This window comes from Sphaeramia orbicularis, chromosome 24 (assembly GCF_902148855.1).
Source record: "Sphaeramia orbicularis chromosome 24, fSphaOr1.1, whole genome shotgun sequence".
Classification (NCBI taxonomy): domain Eukaryota; kingdom Metazoa; phylum Chordata; class Actinopteri; order Kurtiformes; family Apogonidae; genus Sphaeramia; species Sphaeramia orbicularis.
This window is the reverse complement of record NC_043979.1, coordinates 689,104-703,121: the sequence shown is the minus strand read 5'-3', so window position 1 is coordinate 703,121 and position 14,018 is coordinate 689,104. Positions and strand designations below refer to the sequence as shown.

General features: G+C 38.5%; 1 protein-coding gene across 1 annotated transcript in view; it reads left to right on the top strand.

The window, feature by feature from the left end:
- Nucleotides 1–14,018, top strand: part of LOC115415531 (centromere-associated protein E) — a 98,322-nt gene that overhangs the window by 47,273 nt on the left and 37,031 nt on the right. The window contains 10 exon segments of the mRNA XM_030129120.1: nucleotides 121–195; nucleotides 295–528; nucleotides 1,200–1,283; nucleotides 2,211–2,324; nucleotides 2,397–2,743; nucleotides 3,837–3,874; nucleotides 4,166–4,233; nucleotides 5,268–5,378; nucleotides 5,480–5,665; nucleotides 6,143–6,148. Coding sequence (XP_029984980.1) covers nucleotides 121–195; nucleotides 295–528; nucleotides 1,200–1,283; nucleotides 2,211–2,324; nucleotides 2,397–2,743; nucleotides 3,837–3,874; nucleotides 4,166–4,233; nucleotides 5,268–5,378; nucleotides 5,480–5,665; nucleotides 6,143–6,148 — 1,263 coding nt within the window.

The window sequence follows — 14,018 nt, the reverse complement described above, 5'->3', positions numbered from 1 at the left end:
CATCAGCCATAGCTGTATTAAATATATCACAGGTGTCACAGTTGTTCCAGAACGGCTGCTCAGAAGTTTGTATGGAAGGCTTTTGCTGATTTTATTTCTAATGTTTGGATTTGTTTTCAGGCTGCACAGACTCAGAGTCTTCTACATGCTGCTCAGGAGGAACTCCACCAGCAAAATCAGAAGAGTTCAGATCTGGTACAGCTCTATGAACTGAAGCTGAAGACATCAGTTAACATGTTCATACTGGAGCATTCAACAGTCTAACTCCAATGATGTCACATTCCATTTAAACAGATGAAGAGCATGAGTGAGGAGCTGCAGAGTGTGAGAGCAGACAGAGACAGACTGTTGAATGAGAGGACAGAGGACAGTCACAGGTCCAGCCAGGACATGGACCAGCTGCTGTGCACAGTGACCACTCTGACTGAAGAAAGAGATCAGCTGCAGGACATTCTGGAGGAGCTGAGACAGGACAAACAGCAGCTCAGAGCACAACTGGAAGACCAGCTGGACACACTACAGTCTGAGGTTGGACCTTTGAAAAATAACGTGTCTTCATCAACTGTAGCTGCAGCAGATCACAGAAGAAGTTTACTTCAGGAAGAGTAGGCAGCAGGATAAATGGATATAATTTGGAGAATTTAATCCATGTGTCCAAGGACCGTGGGTTCTCAGTCTGAACAGACCTGTGATGTGTCAAAATCTATAATTCCATTCTGTACGGTCTGATAACGGAGCCAAAAGGATGTGCAGAAATGCAGCTTCCTCCCAGACCACCTGGTGAACGTTCACAGTTTGTCTCACATGGACACTTATGGGGCTGTGACCTCCAGTTACAGATAAAACTATGATGGGATCTTCACAGAAAAACAGTTTTCTAACAAATATTCTAGTTTTTTTATATTACCTGGGGGTTTACTGAAGTACCACTTTCCTTACTCTAAATGTACAGTTTTTATTTCTCCTCTATCATATAACTGTTGGACCTTCTAACATGGTCTGTGTGTAAAAAGCATCAGTCAGTTGAAGGTGTGATCCACATCATGAGGATGACACCACCTCTGCACTGTTTGAAGTCAGAAAAGGCTTCGAAGTCATGATGGAATTTGTGTCCACAGACAGTAAAAATACAGCCCACTCAAAATGACATTCTTGTGCAGATAATTGAATGCATGTGTTGTCCCCCACTGTTTGAACAGATAACCCATCTGAATGCTTCTGTCCACACTGTGAATGAGCAGAAGAGGCAGCTGGAGGAGGAGCTGCATCACAGCATCCACATGGTGACGATACACACTGACTGAGAGTTTAGCAGAGTTTGGAAGGGTGCAGATTTTACACTGTGGTTTGGCAGGAATTCATCTGCACTTTCTGCTCTTGGTGACACATTTCACAAATGTGCAGAATATTTTAGATTTGTTTTCTGTTTTATTTTACACTTTAGACCAGGGTCGGCAACCTTTACAGCCTAAAGAACCATTTTTGTCTCGAAAAAAAGAAAGAAATCTGACCAGAGCCATGAAAAAAAAAAAATGTAAACCCATCTACATTTTACCATGAGGTGGCTGCTCTGCTGTAGCGTATTTGGGATTAGTTTGCTTTTTAACTTTTTTTAACTTTTAACTTACTTTTTAACTGCAGTAATGCAATGTCTGGTGCATTTATGAAATTATACAACTACAAGAAAGAAAACATTCCAGATTTGTACAATTTTTTAAATGATGGACACCATTTCCAGAACATAATGTAGTAGTGCAATGGAGAAAAAGTGCAACTTTCATGTATAGTGGCTTACTTACAAAATATGACCAAATGCAAATTGACCATCTTGTATGGAATTTGGGAAGAAAATAATCCATTTTGGTTTTTATGCTGTGAAAAAATGATTTCATTCCATGTGAGACCTGCGCATTTCTGCAGATGGACAAAGTTGGAATAGATTTAGGCCAATAACAATGTTAAAAAGCAATGACTCATTCAGTTTATTTCAAATGTTCCTTAGGTTTTTGGCCAAAGGAGCCATAGACAGATGCTAAAGAGCCATATGTGGCCCTGGAGCCACAGGTTGCCCTGTTGTAGAATATTTTATATTTGTTTTCTGTTTTATTTTACACTTTAGACGTTGCAGCATTACTACGTTATCACTTTATTAACTTTCCTGCACTTTCTACTGTTAATGACACACATGTTTTGTTTTGTTTTTTTTTAAGGTATCCACAACTCAAGAGCTTCTGAAGTCAGTTCGGAGGATCTTTTGTGAACAGAAGCAGATAAACTCTGATCTGAAAGCTCTGAGACACAACGAGGAGACCTTAAATCAACAGGTTGGTGTGTCAGAGCTCAGCTCTAAGTCCCAAAATGTTCACTCCATGATTCTAACTGTGTCCGTTCTATAGGTCCAGACGCTGACAGAGAAACTGCAGAGCACTGAAGCTGAGATGGACCATCTTCTGTCTGAGAAGCAAACTGACAGTCAGAGCTCCAGCCAGGAGATGGAGAAGCTGCTGTGCACAGTGACAGCTCTGAAGGAGGAGAGAGATCAGCTGCAGGACATTCTGGAGGAGCTGAGACAGGACAAACAGCAGCTCAGAGCACAACTGGAAGACAGGGTGGACACACTACAGTCTGAGGTTGGACTGACAGGTTTTACTTTGAAAATTACACTTACATTCATCAGCCATAGCTGTATTAAATATATCGCTGGTTGCAGCTCAGAGCAGAACTGGAGGACAGGGTGGACCAGGTACATGTCACTGTAAATCTGCTGTAAATCTCCAAAGGGAACTAAATGTGTTCTCCAACACCAGATCTGTGCTGTTCAGGAGAAGCTGAACCAGCTGGAAAAGTTAAATATGCAGCAGTTTGGAAGAGAACCAGTGACGTGTCCATTCCAGTTTAGTTTTATTGAAGGGCATAATTTGTTGGTTATATACCTTAAAGCACAGGTGTCAAACATGCGGCCCGGGGGCCAAATCCGGTCCCCCAAACGGTCCAATCCGGCCCAACAGGATGAATTTCTGAAATGCAAAAATTACACTGAAGATATTAACAATCAATAGTGTAAAATCATTTTAGGTCAAGTCAGTCTAAAGTGGATCAGACCAGTAAAATACTATCATAATAATTTATCATGACACTGTTCCTCTTGAGTTCTCAGTCTATGAGTCAGAATCTCCATCTCAAATATTCCATTCACAGTTTGTATCCAGTCATTAGTTGTAGGTGGTTCTAATCTGCACCATTTTTTAGTAATGGCCTTTTTACAGGCTGTTAATAGTATTTTAAACAAATATCTATCATTTTTTCTTACATTATTACCAATAATACATCAAAAATATATTGTTTTTATGTTATTTATTATAATTTGACACTGTTTTATTAAATAGTTGTTATTCAAAGCATCCTAAAAGCACTTTTTACTGTCTGAGATGCAGATGTTCGTTCCTTTGTTGGGATTGAACTCAAATACTGTTCTGATGTTAGTTCTGAACTAATAGAATCTGAACATTTGAACAGGATCTGAAACTGTAATGTCTGTAAAACAGAATTTCAGTTTGAATACAGGAAGATTTTATGATAGAACATTAGATCCTGTTGGGATCAAATAAAATGTGTTTAGTATTTGTGCAGATTTCTGGTTTAATTCAATTCTTCCAGGAAAAATATTATAAAAATCTTAATATATTTATATATATGAATAAATGATTGTAAAATGAATAAATGATAATGAAAATAATAAAAAAAAAAAATTAAAAAAAAAAAATTAAAATTGCCTTTTTGACAGTATCGTGATATATTCTCTCGTGATTCAAGTACTGTTTGTATGGTATCACCAGATTCTTGCCGATACACATCCCTAATGTTTTGCAGGACAGTATCACTGCTGTAACTGGGATGTGACTGTGTGTCCTTTTATTTTTTGTTCCTTATTTTATCATTTGAATTCTGAACAGTACAAACATGAGGGACATTTGGGATCCATTGACCATAAAAAACACTTTGATAGTTGGCCTGATAGTTGGTTTTAGGCATGTGACGTTGAAATGAAATTAGTCCATTTCTCCCACTGATCATGACACTGCTCTTGAGTTTTTCAGTCTATGGCTCAGAATCTCCATCTCAAATATTCCATTCACAACTGTGACTGTGTTCTTATCATTGTCAGGTTCAGGAGTTGAAGGAGCAGCTTCAAACGTTCATGAGAAACAAGCTGAAGCAGAGGCCTCTCAGCAGGTTTGACTAAACTCTATTGTTCATAGGACTGTAACGGGACCACATTTTTTGGTTCAGTACATTTTGGTTTTGAAAGCCACAGTTCGTTTTTTTGTTTGTTTTTTTGTTTTTTTGTTTTTTTTTCCGGTTCGGTACGGGAATAAAGAAAACCCCTCAAAATGTCCTTTAAGACATTTATGAATTTTTGAACATTTTCCCCCAATTTTTGGACACAATAGAATATAGAAAACAGGAATAATGTAATTCTGCTGCTATAAATAAAATAGAAAATAAAACTAATTATTAATATTACTAAATGTATTTTAAACATTAGTATTGCACTTTTCCCTTAAAGGTAGTTTTGAACAAACAACAAAAATCTAATCCCAGTTCTGTCAGTTCACATACTGCAGAAAAAGAACAACAAAAAAATTCCACATGAAGTGCAACATTAACAAGAGGGTAAACTAGTATTCTGTTTAAACAAACTGAAGAGAAACACTGACAACAAATTGAACCAAATTATTTATTTTAGGACAGAGAACAAACAGTTTAGGCCACTATGTGTGTTTGTGTATGTGAGTGTGTAAGGGTTTTGTATTTTTTTTTGAGAGAGAGAGTTTTACAGCTACCGTGGTTCATAGTCAGTAAACAACGTCCGTCTTATTAACGTCTCTTTCCTCGTTGTCTTTCACCTGAACCTGAACTGATCCAAACTGGACTGTACTGATGGTGGAGGGTCTTCAGTCTCTTCCTTCCAGGTCCACATCATATTTGTTTTTTTGTTTTTTTTGTTTTTAACCTTGTATCAGCTGCTATTTCGTATTTTGGGTCAATGTGCGCTCCTTTAATATGTCCGTGGGGAACTTGCGTGGATTTAAAGTTCCTCATTGAACAACGGCTTTAGTTCATTTTTCTTTTTCTCAACATGCTGTGCCGTTTGGGTACAGCTGTGTACTGAACTGAACAGGTGTGTACTGAAACGGTTTCGGTTTGGTACATGTGCCGTTACAGGCCTACTATTTCATGACTTTGGATGTGGTTGTTGTGTTCAGCTGCTCAGTGAAGCCAACAGAACCATCTCAGAGCTCAGGGAGCAGCTGAGGAGTTCGGATCAGAAGGAGCTTCTATCGGCACTGCTGCAGAATTCCACTGTGGAGCTTCAGGTGATTGACCACAGACTGTCGAAGGCCCACACACACTCCCATGACCTTTGAGTTTTCTACTTTAGTCTGAGTGTAACGACTTCCCACTAATATCTCCGCAGACGGCCTTTAGGAACTTCCAGGGCTTCGCAGACACGTGTTCAAGCGTCTCCAGCATGGCCCGGGACCAGTGCTTAGGAGTCAAGTGTTCTCTGAACCCTCTACCTGAATCTAAATCTACCATGGCTGTGTACAGCGCAGTGTGTCGGCTGAGACTGCAGAGTCTGGACACTCTGGGACACATCGCAGTAAGTGTCATTCCATTTGAAATCAAACAGCTCCAGTTCTTTTTTATTTATTTATTTATTTTTAATTCTCTTCTTATTGAATGAATTCGGATATTTTTTTTCATACATTGAAAAACCAAACCAATACACAAACTATGCACATCCAGAGGTGGGTGTAAAAAAAACAAAAAAAAACAGAAACATTTACAGCAGCTCATCATGGTCCTGGCATACAGGATCTCAAAGTAAAGAATCAATGTTTTTTTATTTATTTTTTTACCTTTATTAACCAGGAAAACCTCATTGAGATTAAAAATCTCTTTTTCAAGAGCGTCTTGGCCAAGACGGGCAGCAGTACATTAAATGGTTACAGACACAGACTTCCATACATAAAACGAATACATAAAAAACACACAGACAAGTCAAACCTTCCAAAGTCAACTTTGCAAAAAGTGCCCATGAGATGAAGACAAAGTGTGTCAGGTACAACATCTGCAGACACATGTCTCTCCTCTCTAAGTCATACAACATCCTTTTAAACTGTCCAACCAAACCAGATCCCTCAGTTTCAGGTCTTTTTGTAGTTCATTCCAGGTGAATGGGCCGCCGAAACCTGAAGGCCTTTTTTCCCTGCTCAGTTCTAACTTTAGGAACAGACAAAAGAAAAGATCCTGAGAACGAAGATTATAAGCGTCTGTGGTCAGAAGGTAGGATGGAGCAGACCTAGAACAGACTTATAAATTAAAATATGCCAGGGACTCAGTCTGCGAGCCGACAAAGAAAACCATCCTACGTGATCATAAAGCAGACAATGATGGGTGAGATTTGAAATTGGTGATGAATCTCAGGGCTCCATGATACACACATGGATAGATAAATAAATAATGTATAAATGAAAACACAAAAACATATTTCCTTCAGAGGATTTTTGGGTACATATTCATGCATTCACCTCAGCAAAATCAGATCTGAAAGGCTTCACATATCTCACACATCCCTCCCAGTGTTGCACAAAAAATCCATCTTCAAAATTTACAGTGAAGGTTATTCTTTCCATCCTATAAATTCCAGTGGTTATGTCTGTCTAATTATTTATTGTTGGTTCTTCTTGTGTCATCCATCATTTAGTTATTACCTTTTTTCCTGCAGCTAGTAACATGCTGAATAGACATCTAAGTCGCTTCTCCTTTTTTCTAATAAGCACAAAACTTGTTTCCTTGCAGGAGCACCTTCAGGCACACACTCACTGCTACAAGAACCTGTTTGACGCCCTGATCAACAACGATCTCGCAGTTTTTGAGGAGCGGCGTCTGCAGGATGTGCTTCTGTGTAAAACACAGGCCCCCAGTTACTCCATTAAAGACGAGGACTTCCACTCACTGTGGAAACCCAGAGTCACAGAGCTGTTGGACAGGAGGCAGCTGTACCTGCAGGTAAACGCTGGTGGGTGGGATTCAGTGGAGGAACCGCAGCAAATACGTTCATGCTGCAGAAAACACATCAAGCTTCTTTAGTTGTTTTTTTTTTAAAATAATAATAATAGCCTAAGGTACTGCATAGAGCACATGTTGCTCCAAGCCATCTTCACAAATATAGAAAGGATGTGTTTCCAGTTTGTCTTAAATGTAGGACAGAAATTAGTGATCTACTCACTGTCTGGTCCTGTGTTAAATACAAAAATACTGGAATGACGTAAGTTCTCAAAATGGAGATTGAACTCGACCCGGTTCCTCTGCTTCTGGCCTTCCTAGTGTCCGTGTACCGGATGGTATCACAAAAACTGTATAATGTTATGGCTTTTTGTGCTAGGAAAAATATTCTACAGCACTGGATTTCAGATAAAACCCCCTCAGTTGTGGGGGGGCAGGGGATACTAATGGAATTCAAACCCCTGGACTTTCTGACCTGTCTCATGCACCACAAGACCAATGCCTTTGAAAGAATATGAAAACCATTCCTTGACTATATTAATGTGAATATATCTGCTATAACGACAAGAGCTTTTGTATAAAAATGATTTTCTTTTTTCCTATCCAGCTTCCATTGTATTGAATACTGTACTCTACCTTCATATGTCTAGCCTGAAAGATATGTGTATGTGCATATGTATACCTGTGTGTGCATTTATGCATGTATTATATATATATATCTATATATATATATATATATATATATATATATTATATAAAATTTATTTATTCATTCATTTATTTAGTTTCTGACCACTCCCAGCCTGTGTTTTGTGTTTAGTTTTATTATTTTGTTTTATGTGTGTGTGTTTCAAAAAGAAAAAACCCAATAAACAAATTTGTATTAAAAAAAAAAAAGATATAATCTGGTTTGACCTTGTACCTTGTTTTTTGTACCTTGTTTGCAGAAAATGGGCGGCACTTTGGAGAAGCTGCGGACCAACCTGGTGTCTTTTCGCAGTGAAGTGACCACGGAGCTCAGAGAGATGGAGTGGTTTAAGGAGCAGCTGAAGACCCAGACTTACAGTAACCTGGAAGGGATCCTGAACTGTGAGCTGGAGCGCAGGTCTGCTCTGATCCAGAACAGGACCAGGACTCTGCAGGTACTGCCCAGGTGGAAAATACTTGAGGGTACTTTTTATTTCTATCAGATGTTTGTCTGATGTCGTATCCATGTGACTGCTGCAGGACATGACAGAGGAACACACCGTCCTGATGCGGGAGCTGAAGCTGCTGGAGGTTCAGAGCCACTCTGAGCTCCGACAGGAGAAGAGGAAGAGGTCCACACTGCTGCAGGCCCTGGAGGGGGCGCCGCTCCAAACACAGGTGGACCTGCTCAAAGACAACCAGCAGCTGCTTCTGCAGCTGCAACAGGCTGAGGACCAGGTCAAAGTAAGTCCACCTGTCTGTTTCCACTGGACCAGCCCACTTATGTTAAGTCTGTAAAGAACACTGCCTTCAAGGGCTATGGCAATAATGGTAAAGACTACTTACCAGCTCAAATATTGCACACGAATGCTACACATATGCACATATTTTCCACTGGAGAACTGAGAAAAATTTGATCCACATGATGAAGATAACCTTTGACCTTTTCAACTTGGTGGAGAGCATCGAGGGGTTCATACGAAAGATAAACAATGCTTTTATGAATGATCTGCTTCTGTTAGATCACAGGTGTCAAACATGCGGCCCAGGGGCAAATCCAGCCCACCAAAGGATCCAATTTGGCCTGTGGGATAATTTGTGAATGCAAAAATGACACTGAAGATATGAACAGTCAAAGATGTTCAAATCATTTTAGGTCAATTCAACCTTAAGTAAGACCAGTAAAATACTATCATAATAACCCATAAATAATGAAAAAAGCTATTTTTTTCCTCTTTGTTTCAGTGTAAACAAAGTAAATTACACAACAATGTTTACATTTACAGGACTATCCTTTTACAAACAATGTGAATAACCTGAACAAATAGAACAGCCTGAATGTCTGAAGAGAAGTATGTGGAATTGTACCAATATTCTGTCTGTTATTAAATGTTTTGTGTATTTGTAGATCCACTGTGATCTGACAGTTGTGATGCACATGTATAAATGATAGGACTATGGTGCAATATTGTTAAAATTGCACTTATTTTTCTTCAGAATTTCAGGTTGTTAGTATATTTTTATGTTATATACAAGTGTAGTTCATAGATGTAAACATTTTCATAAGGAATTTTACTTTTTTCACCCAAAAACATAGAGAAAACTTTGGAATTGATATTATTATAAGTTCTGATCCTATTTTACTGGTCTGGCTCACTATTGATCATATTAGGCTGTATGTGGAACTGAACTAAAATGAGTTTGACGCCCCTGTGTTAGATGATGATTTTACACATTTATAGTTACACAGTTTGGAAAAAATTGTGCCTCCCAGCTGTCACTGACGTTGTGATGTTTGGGTTGAGACCCTTAAAGGTGACCTGTTTGTTTTCCAGTCTGTGCGAGTGGAAAACGAGGAGCTGAAGGAGGCCCCGGGTCAGAGCCAGCGAGCGCATGTCCAACCACAAACAGGCCACTCAGCTGCTGCAGACGGAGCTGCAGGACAGCCGAGTCACGGGTCCAAGACCAGGAGAACACCATCCAGACCCTGAAGAACAAACTGCAGGAGGCACAGGTTAGTCCCACAGAACATTCACATTCACTTTGAACTGCTTTAGATTGGACTTATTTGGATGATATTTGTTCTGTTTATGTTACAGAAAATGCATCGCCCAGTGCCGTTGAGCTGGAAAAACTGAAGACAAAAGTGTTCAAAATGGAAATGGAGCTGAGTTTGTCATCTGATAAACACCAGCAGGAGTAAGCACTGGATGTTCACTTCAGAATCCCAATGTTTTGGTTCAAAGTTAAAGAAAAGACGGAGCTCACTCCTCTGTTACAGCAGCTCATGTTTCCGCCTGGTTCTTTTTCTTCTTTATTTGATGGATTCCGTACTGCAAAGGTATCAACATGCACCCCGGGGTCCAAATCCAGCCTGCCAAGGGTCCAGTCTGGCCCTTGGGATGAATTTATGAAATGCAAAAATTATACTAAGATATTAAGCAATCCTTTTAGTTCAGGTTCCACATTCAGACCAATTCAATCTCCAGGTGGGTCAAACCAGTAAAATCCGATCATAACATAACAATAATGACAACTCCAAATGTTTCTCCTTGTAAATGTAAATATTTTCACGTATTTACACTAAACAAAGTATAATTTGCAAAAAATGTAAATAACTGAACAAATATGAACAACCTGAAATGTCTTAAGAGAAGTAAGTACAATTTTAACAACATTCTGCCTGATACTCAATGGTTTGTGTGTTGTAGATCCACTGTGATCTGTAAGTTATAATGTACATGTGGAAATGATAAACTGAGGCAGAATATTGATAAAATTACACTGATTTTTTTTTCAGTTCATGTTATTCACATCTTTTGAAGGATAGTTTGTAGAGGTAGACCGTTTCATAATGTAAATTAATTTTTTTTGCTCTAAAACACAGAGAAAAGTTTGGAGGTTGACAATATTTATATATTATATTATTATTTTACTGGTCCGGCCCATTTCAGATCCAATTTAGCTGAATATGGAACTGAACTAAATGAGTGTGACACCCCTGCCTACTGTGACTTCCTGTAACTCAGTGTTTTCAACCTGGGGTCGGGACCCACGTGGGGTCACCTGGAATTCAAATGGGGTCACCTGAAATTTCTAGTAATTGATAAAAAATAGAACTTACAAATAAAAATTTACATTATACAGTCTAAATATTGTCTAAAATTAATGTTTATTTGCAACATATTATAGCAAACTATTACACGATCAAAAACAAATTAATTTTAGCAAATAAAATGTCTCGTTTTTGAATGTATGGGGTTGCTAAGAAATTTCTAATAATTTATAACTAAAATTTTTAAAAAAATAAAACTTACTTGTAAAAATTTACATTATATAGTCTAAATGTTGTCTAAAATTAACATTTATTTGCAACATAGTATAGCAAACTATTGCAGGATCAAAAACAAATTAATTTTAGCAAATAAAATGTCTCCGCTTTGAATGTCCGGGGTCACCTGAAATTTCTAATAATTTATAAATAAAAAAATTTTAAAAAATAAACTTATTTTGTAAAAAAATTATATTATATAGTCTAAATGTTGTCTAAAATTAACATTTATTTGCAAACATAGTATAGCAAACTATTGCAGGATCAAAACAAATTAATTTTTTGCAAAAAAATGTCTCCGTTTTGAATGTATGGGGTTGCTAGAAATTTCTAATAATTTATAAATAAAAATTAAAAAATTAAACTTACTAATAAAATGTACATTATAGTCTAAATGTTGTCTAAAATTAACATTTATTTGCAGCTGTTACGCCCCGGCCTAGGGGTTTACCAGGGCGAACATAATGTGCTCACTTTTGTCCCCTCCCAGCTCCCAAGCTCACACGTCAGTCAAAAACTAAAATTCACAATGTTTATTCCAATTATTTTTTCTAAACAACTAAGGAAGGGTTAGGGGAGGGAGCGGCTAAAACAACAAACAAAATATCTTCTTTACAGTTTAAACTAAATTACTTACTCAAATAAATGCACGAAATAAAATACAGCAAACTTGCCTAAACTTCCTAACCAAAAACAGGAGAAAAAGTGAAACAAAAAGAGCCGACCTCCCCTACCAGAAAAGGGTTCGATTTACAAAACTATTCACAACTATATACAATCGAATTTTGCAGGAGCACGAAGACTGACGGTCACACACACGAACACAGGGTTGAAAGCTGGCAGGAGGCAAGAGAGAGCGAGGATGGAAACTCCAGGCCATTTTTAAAGGGCCGGGCAATCACCTTCCACCAATCAGCTTCCTGCAACAAACAGACACAAAAGGGGCACAGCACACCTACAGGACGGGGAGAACACACACACACACACTAAACAGAAAACACATACACCTATAAACAGACAAATTATGACCCAGGGTCATAACACAACATAGTAAAGCAAACTATTGCAGGATCAAAAACAAATTGATTTTAGCCAAACACAAAGGTCTCAGTTTTGGATGTCTGAGGTTGCTAGAAATTTGTGATGTTAAAATGGGGTTACGAGCCAAAAAAGGTTGGAAACCAGTGCTGTAACTGGTCTAAAAGTCTGAATGATGGGCCCTTTTGGATGTGGGGCATGTTTCACCCCGCAGTCTGTGTGTTCACACCAAATCCAAACCTCTGAATGTTCTCGTCTCTGCCTTTTCACACCTACCTCATTTGTTCCAAAGTGTTTTCATTGGGTTCTCCTTTCATTCCATGTGTGGCCACCGTCAGGATTCAGAAGTTGACAGCATCACTGAAGGAGAAGGAAGAGTCACTGAGGCGGCTCAAACTGAACCTGAGATCCCAGCAGCAAGAAGACGAGTCCTGTAAGTCCCACTGGGAATTCAGCTGCTGATCCAAAAACATGGGTTCAATTATCAGCATGATGTTACATTTATAAAAACAGATGATATTCTTGTATATTTCTATTGTTTGTGAGAGCACAACCCAGGAGGTCGTGTACGGTTTACTAAATTCTTTGCATCTTGTCAAGGTTTAAAGATTTTCTTAAAATTGAGCTCAAGTTTAGCTTGTATTGGACGGAAACATGACTATTGAGCTGTTGGTAAATTCTGTGCATTCACTGCTGTTTGTGAATATTAAATGGTAAATGGACTGAACTTCTGTAGCACATTTTCTATATCTTAATGGTGCCCAAAGCGCTTTACAATTCCTCACATTCACACACTCATACACTCATACACCAGCGGGCGACTGCTGCCATGCAAGGCGCTGCCTGACCCTACTGGGAGCAATTTAAGGTTCAGTGTCTTGCCCAAGGACACTTCGGCATGTGGACAGTCAGAGCCTTCGAACCCCCTTTAGTCATTGGACGACCCGCTCTACCAACTGAGCCGCAGCCGCCCACATTAGGAGTTGGTTCATGCCTGATGGGTGAACTATTCCATATGATAACAAACTATAGAGGTCGTAATTAAGGCTGTGTATTGGCGAGAATCGGATGATACGATACAAATCACAATACTAGGATCACGATATGATATATCACTATATATCATGATACTGTTAAAAAGGCAGTTTTTTGTTTGTCTTTTTTTTAAAAATGATTATTTCCTAGAAGAATTAAGTTCCATCATAAATCTGCACAAATACTAAACATTTGGATTTGATCCCAACAGGATCTAATGTTCTATCACCGAATGTTCCAACTGTGTTCAAACTGAAATTCTGTTTTACAGACATTCCAGTTTCAGATCCTGTTCAAATGTTCAGATTCTATTAGTTCACAACTAACATCAGAACCGGATTTTTGTGCGATCGCAACAAAGGAACTGTTAGTTAAAAAGCAGATTGTTTGTTCTAGATGTTTGACTGCTCCTTGTGTTGTGTGTCCATTCAGTCCTGCAGGGAAGGACCTCCATGCCAGACTGACCAAACCCAAGGGGGTGGTGGTCCAGAGCAGCATCGCTCTGGAGAAGGGCAAACTGGAGGAGGAGGTGGCCCAGCTTCAGCTGAGGATCACTGAGCTGCAGAGGTAAGAAGATGAACACACACTGGACCTGATGGGATCCAGTCACCTCTCTGACAGTAGGCACAGAACCACAGGAACAGTTCACATCACAGTTACTGGGACCAAAATTATCATCATTATCATTATCGCGGTATTATTGAAACTGTGCTCAAAATGTTCCAAAAGTACTGATACACACACGGAAATAATTTAACCAAGTTGTATATTTCAAAAAAAAAAAAATTTAAATAAATAAATAGATAAATAAAAAAAAAAAAAAAAAAAAAAAATATATATATATATATATATA